At 49.6% G+C, this 6,720-nt stretch overlaps 1 protein-coding gene across 1 annotated transcript; it reads left to right on the top strand.

Moving 5' to 3' along the window:
- The first annotated feature begins 1,855 nt into the window (after positions 1 to 1,855).
- Positions 1,856 to 6,015, top strand: LOC141984544 (uncharacterized). Its single transcript, XM_074947619.1, has 3 exons — positions 1,856 to 2,307; positions 2,974 to 3,298; positions 6,003 to 6,015. Exons 1-3 carry the CDS (start codon positions 1,989 to 1,991, stop codon positions 6,013 to 6,015), a joined length of 657 nt encoding a protein of 218 aa, XP_074803720.1. The 5' UTR covers positions 1,856 to 1,988.
- Positions 6,016 to 6,720: the final 705 nt, after the last annotated feature.

The raw sequence follows: 6,720 nt of genomic DNA, 5'->3' as shown, positions 1-6,720 counted from the left end.
AAACACCACCTGCTATGCAGGGATATCACTATTCTATCTGAAGTTGTGGCCTGGCATATAGCACTCATTCTTCTCAGGGATTTGTCTCAGGGCATTGCTTGCTTCCCAAGATGTGTTGGAATATGGCTCCATAAATACTCCCATTTCTCCTTTCTTCATTGCTTGTTTGCATTTAAAATGGTTATTTTATTTTACTTTTAATTGCCCAGTGCCAGGAGTGTGGGACTAGAAGGGCCTCTTTATAAATATAGTTAATTATAATTATTTTTATTAACTTCAGTAGCACTTTCATCATTTAAATAAACAATCCCTTCTCTTGCTCTGACAGCAGCTTCTTCTCTTTTGCCTCCAAGCAGATGCTGATTTATCCCCAAATGATGATGCAATAGGGGCTGACGATCAGCAGTTCCACAGAGAAAAGCCACATCACAGGAAAGGCTTGTCATGAGGCTGCCTTTGATAGACAGCCAGCAGGGTTTGGTTCCCAGTTACACTGAATTCCACTATCAACAAATTCAGCTCTAGTGACACTGCAATTACATGCTGGATGCTTGACAAGTATTGATGACAAGTATTTTCAATCAAAGTAAGCTTCCTATATTGCATATTCCAGGGGTTTCTAGCATTCCAACTGCTGGTCTGGGTCCACCTGTCTCAGGATACAGAGAAGGACTGTAAAGTGGACAGAGACCACCCAGCTCCTCTGACCTCAGGGCCACCATCCAAGCAGAATAATTTTGCAGCTTTCTCTCCTGTTTTCTCATACTTCTACCTGTGCTGTATCAGAGTTTCTCTTCTGCCGACCCTCTTTGGCACTAAGCCTATCTCAGAGGATCCAGGACCCCTCATGGATCCTAAAAGGTGTCTGGAGATTTGGATGACATCTCCTAATTACTTCACCTCATTAGGCCTGAAGTTTCTGCATGGTCCTGTGTATTTTCCCTAAAGCTTCTGGTCTGTATTTGACCACCAAGCAAAACACCATCTTGCTTCCTTCCCATGCTTTCTAGTGTTTGCTCACCCACTTCTCTTCAGTTTTATTAAAGGCCATAGAAATCTACCATATAATATTACCCACTTATCACACAACACAATTTCAGACTTGCAGTATAGATGGTCCTGAACTATGTTTTATGTCCCTAAATTGTGCTACAGATGTGGCTTTTGCCAAGGTGGTACCAAGATGTAGGGACACAGTTCAAACAGGCTTCCGACTCACCCATGCTGCAGGACCAAACCATATGAAGACCTAGCCAGATCCCACAATATGGTAGGTCCCAATAGTGTAGATGGAAGCCAAAATATATGTCTGTCAGTAGAGCTTGTCTCCACAGCTAAAGTTGTAGTGGTTTAACTAGAGGTGTGAGCTTGAACTGACTAAGGGCATGGCTACACTTGCGAGTTAGAGCGCATTAAAGCAGCCCCGGGTGCCCGAACTCACGACGCATCCACACTGGCAAGGCATGTAGAGCGCCCGGACTCCGCAGCTAGAGCGCTCCTGGTAATCCACCTCGGCGAGTGGAATAATGTTTGCTGCGCCCCCGCTGGAGTGCCGCAGCACCAGTGTGGATGCCCTGGTCTGATGATGCGCTCTGATCAGCCTCAAGTGTCCCACAATGCCTGTTCTAGCCACTCTGGTCATCACTTTGAACTCTACTGCCCTGCCCTCAGGTGACCAACTGTCAGACCCTGCCTTTAAATTCTCTGGGAATTTTGAAAATCCCCTTCCTGTTTGCTCAGCCAGGCGTGGAGTGCTCTCAGCAAATCTTTCCAGGTGACCATGCCTCCATGTGCCAGGCGATCCCCAGTATGGAGCAAGGGCGAGGTGCTGGACCTCATCAGTGTTTTGGGGGAGGAAGCTGTCCAGTCCCAGCTGTGCTTCAGCCGTAGGAATTATGATACCTTAGGGCAGATATCAAGGGACATGATGGAAAGGGGCCATGACCGGGACGCAGTGCAGTGCAGGGTTAAAGTGAAGGAGCTGCAGAATGCCTACTGCAAAGCCCACGAGGCAAACCGCCGTTCCGGTGGTGCCCCCGCGACCTGCCATTTCTACAAAGAGCTGGGCTCAATACTTGGGGGGCGACCCCACCTCCACTCCAAGGACCACCATGGACACTTCAGAGCCCAGTTCAACAAGGCAGGAGGAGGAGGAGCACCAAAGCGGGAGCGAGGGTGCTGAGGTGGAGGAAGACACCCTGGCATCCCTAGATGCATGCAGCCAGGAGCAGTTCTCAAGCCAGGAGGAAGGTAGCCAGTCGCGGCGGCCAGTGCTTGGGGAAGGACAAACACCAGAGGAGGTTCCCGGTAAGTGGCTTTTATTTTGGGAAGAAAGTTATTCAGTGCGGGCTCTTGGGGCAAGGAGGGTTAGGGCTGCATGCATGCCTAGATGCGGAATAGGGCATTGATGTGCTCTCTCACATCACGGTAATCGGCCTCAGTGAGCTCTTAAAGGTCTCATCCAGGAGTTGGGCAATGCACTTGCGCAGGTTTCTTGGGAGAGCCACTGTGGTCCTTGTCCCAGTCAGGCTAACATGTCCTCGCCACTGTGCCATGAGGGGTGGGGGGACCATTGCTGCACACAGGCAAGCTGCATATGGGCAAGGGCGGAAGCCGCATTGCAGTAGAAGACCCTCCCTTGCTTCCCAGGTCACCCTCAGCAGTGAGATATCTTCCAGGACGAACTCCTGTGGAAAATGTGGGGACAGTGTTCAGCAAAGGGGCCCCCTGCAGCTGTTGGCTCTCCCCAAGGCACAGAAACCCAGAGGACAGTACAACCGTGAAACAACCAGTCCCCCTTGACCCTGCGCTTACTCACCATTTTGGGGCTCCCTTGGGTTATGTGTGCTTGCTTTGGGACGAGCAAGTTATGCTATTGTGTAGACTGTGCTTGCCCTTAAGTATGGGGGAATCATTGCTCTGTCTGGTGTGAACAATGCTGCCTCTGTTAAGTGTTGCATTTTGCCTTTACAGATGCAACCTTGAGATCTCAGCCGTCCGTGTTATCACCGGCCGAAAGACTCCAACGAATTAGGAAGAGGCCACGTAGAGGCAAAGAAGACATGCTGCCTGCAGTCACGCAGCAGTCCCTTAACGAGAATCTAAAAGCGCAGGAGTGGAGGGAGAGTGAAAGGAGGATCCGCCAGCAGAATGAGGTGCGCTGCCACAAAAGCACAGAGCTCCGGCAGCGAAGCACGGATCGGCTGATAAGCATCGTGGAGCGCCAAGCGGACTCGATCCAGGCGCTCGTAGCCATGCAGGCAGAGCACTACCATGCCCACGCCCCCCTGCAGACCTTGTCCCAAAACTCTTTCCTTTGTGGCCCCATGTCACCTCCAACCCACTTTCCCCAACATCTGGGTTCTTATCGCCACCAGCTGCCTCCAACACCTGTAGCTTCACCACCCACCCCTGAAAACGACGACCCTCACCCACTGCACTCAACCCCCATCACCATGCAGTGTAGCCATCCTGAAGTGCAGCACTCATTGCACAGCACTCCAGACAGGAGTATGATAACAGGACATACACAAATCTGTGATTGTACCGTTCCCCACCCCACCCCACCCCCTTGCCCTTTCTGTTTCCCAAGCAGTTGTGTTTCTTTTCAATAAATGCATTTTCTTTTCAGTAAATGGATTTTTTGGCTTTGAAAACATTCTTTATTATTGCATGAAGTAAAAGATACCTTAGCCCAGGAAAGCAACAGTCACTGCAAGTCAGCATAGCAAACACAGGTTCCTACTAACATTGGAACCACTGCACTTCACTCCCGTGCAGGGCATCAAACCTTACTGGTGGCTTTCAGCCTCAAATTGCTCCCTCAAGACATCCCTAATCCTTGCAGCCCTGTGCTGGGCCCCTCTAATAGCCCTGCTCTCTGGCTGTTCAAATTCAGCCTCCAGGTGTTGAACCGTGAGTTCCATGCCTCAGTGAATCTTTCACCCTTCCCTTCACAAATGTTATAGAGGGTACAGCACATGGATATAAGCGCGGGGATGTTGTCATCGGCCAGGTCCAGCTTTCCATACAGAGAGTGCCAGCGGCCCTTTAAATGGCCAAAAGCACACTCCACAGTCATTCTGCACCTGCTCAGCCTGTTGTTGAACCGCTCCTTGCTGTCGTCAAGTCTCCCTGTGTAGGGTTTCATGAGCCACGGCATTAAAGGGTAAGCAGGGTCTCCAAAGATCACAATGGGCATTTCGACTTCCCCTATGGTGATCTTCTGGTCCGGGAATAAAGTCCCGGCTTGCAGCTTCCTGAACAGGTCAGTGTTCCGAAAGATGTGTGCGTCATGCACCTTTCTGGGCCAGCCTGCGTTAATGTCAATGAAACGCCCATGGTGATCCACAAGCGCCTCAAGAACCATAGAGAAATACCCCTTCTGATTAACGTACTCGGAGGCTAGGTGGGCTGGTGCCAAAATTGGAATATGCGTCCCATCTATTGCCCCTCCGCAGTTAGGGAAACCCATTTCTCATGCACGTTACCCTGAGTCACAGTTCTTCTGAGCAGGATGCGATTAATGGCCGTGCAGTGAGCTGTAGCTCATGAAAGCTTATGCTCAAATAAATTTGTTAGTCTCTAAGGTGCCACAAGCCCTCCTTTTCTTTTTGTGGATACATACTAACATGGCTGCTATTCTGAAACGATTCCAACAGTCTATTTTCCCACTCCAAACTGGTTAGCAACCGATTGGTAGCTGTCTGGAGTTGCCAGCTTCCAGATTGCAATAGCCACCCACTTCTCCACTGTCAGGGCAGCTCTCAATCTTGTGTCCTTGCGCCGCAGGGTGGAGGCGAGCTCATCACACAGTCCCATGAAAGTGGCTTTTCTCATCCGAAAATCCTGCAGCCACTGCTCGTCATCCCAGACTTGCATGATGATGTGATCCCACCACTCAGTGCTTGTTTCCCAAGCCCAAAAGTGGCGTTCCACTGTGGTGAGCATGTCCGTGAATGCCACAAGCAATCTCATGTTGTATGCGTTACTCGAGTTGATATCATCATTGGAGTCCTCACTGTCAGTTTGGATCCTAAGGAATAACTCGACTGCCAAACGTGATGTGCTGGTGAGACTCGTCAGCACATTCCTCAGCAGTTCGGGGTCCATTCCCACAGACCGAAAGGGAAGACAGAGCGCGCAGTACAAAAAATGTTGATAGATGGCGCCAAATGTGGATGGAAGCACAGGGATTGCTGGGATGCGAACCGATGCCTCACGGGGCGTTGGGACAGGACCCAGAATGCCCCGCACTCCCCGCCCCCTTCCCACAAGCCACAGCGCCAGAATGGGAAGAGGTGCTCTGTGGGATAGCTGCCCATCATGCACCGCTCCCAATGCCGCTGCAAGTGCTGCGAATGTGGCCACGCCAGTGCACTGTCAGCTGTCAGTGTGGACAGACTGCGGCGCTTTCCCTACTGCGCTCTCCGAAGGCTGGTTTAATGCAAAGTGCTCTACAGCTGCAAGTGTAGCCATGCCCTGAGTTAAACCAGGCCAACTGTATGTGTTGACACTAAACATTAGTTTAAATCTGGTTTATATGGTGTAAACTCAACGTAAACCTGGTTTGAACAAATGTAAGTGTCCACACACAATATTCCACCAGTTTAACTCAATCAGTGCAACATTATACCATTAATGCCCCAACCCTGAGCATCTTAGGGCTGGTCTACACTTAAAACATAGATCGGCATTGCTATTGCACCCAGGGTGTAAAAAATCTACTCCCACGAGTGCCATAGCTCTGCAGACCTAGCTCAGAGTATAAACGCAGATCTGTTGAAGAAAGAATGGTTCTGTCAACCTAGCTACTGTTGCTTGACCAGGTGGTGCTCCTACAATGAAGGAAAACCTCCTTCCATTGCTGTAGTCTGTGCCTACACTACATGGTTATGCTGGCATAGCTACAATGCCGTGGTTATGCTGGCATAGTCCCTGTAGTGTGCAAAACAGGCCATTCAGTTCAATCTCTGATACCCTGGTGTGCTGCTTGTTCATAGGGCCGATCTCTGAAGCCTGGAGCAGATCTGTTTGTGTCTCATTACATGGTGTTTGCAGCGTTGTTGTAGCAATGTTGTTCCCAGGATATTAGAGACAAAGCGTCTACACTTAAAACACTACAGTGGCACAGCTGTAGCTGCTTTGCTGTCACATTTCACTGTAGACACTCGCTACAGCGACGGGCCGGGTTCTTCTGTCTCTGGAGGTAATCAGTCTCCTTCAGAGGCAGGAGCTAGGTTGACAGAAGAGTTTCAGTATTTTCCACTGAATGCATCCGATGAAGTGAGCTGTAGCTCACAAAAGCTTATGCTCAAATAAATTGGTTAGTCTCTAAGGTGCCACAACTACTCCTGTTCTTTTTGAGTTCCATTAGTATTAAGTTCTGGCTAGCCGTGGTGTACAGTATAAAGAGAACGTGTTAGAATGGGGACAGATGGGGAAACTGAGTCACAGAATGGTTAAATCCTTTGCTTGCCCCAAGTCAGACAAAGAAAATGGCAGAGCTGGTAATAGAATCCTGGAGTCCTGGCTCTCGGCAACCCACACTAGCTTCTTTTTTCTGACAAACCAAAGTGAATTTGAATGAATTTGAGAAACTGTTGAACGGGTAAAGAAAAAGTCATTATTCTGCAGCCGGGGTTCTCAGATTCTTTTTTTAAAATCAAGTGGCCAACATAAGAGACTGGCTCATGGGTCCCCCCTGTTTGAGTTTACCCA

This window comes from Natator depressus, chromosome 3 (assembly GCF_965152275.1).
Source record: "Natator depressus isolate rNatDep1 chromosome 3, rNatDep2.hap1, whole genome shotgun sequence".
Lineage (NCBI taxonomy): Eukaryota > Metazoa > Chordata > Testudines > Cheloniidae > Natator > Natator depressus.
The sequence above is the reverse complement of the archived record's forward strand: the minus strand, read 5'-3'. Positions and strand labels throughout refer to the sequence as shown.

Excerpts from the sequence above, each read along its gene's own strand:
- LOC141984544 (XM_074947619.1), top strand. The coding sequence starts at position 1,989 with ATGCCTACTGCAAAGCCCACGAGGCAAACCGCCGTTCCGGTGGTGCCC. Across the intron at positions 2,308-2,973 it reads AACACCAGAGGAGGTTCCCG|ATGCAACCTTGAGATCTCAG; the intron begins GTAAGTGGCTTT and ends TTGCCTTTACAG.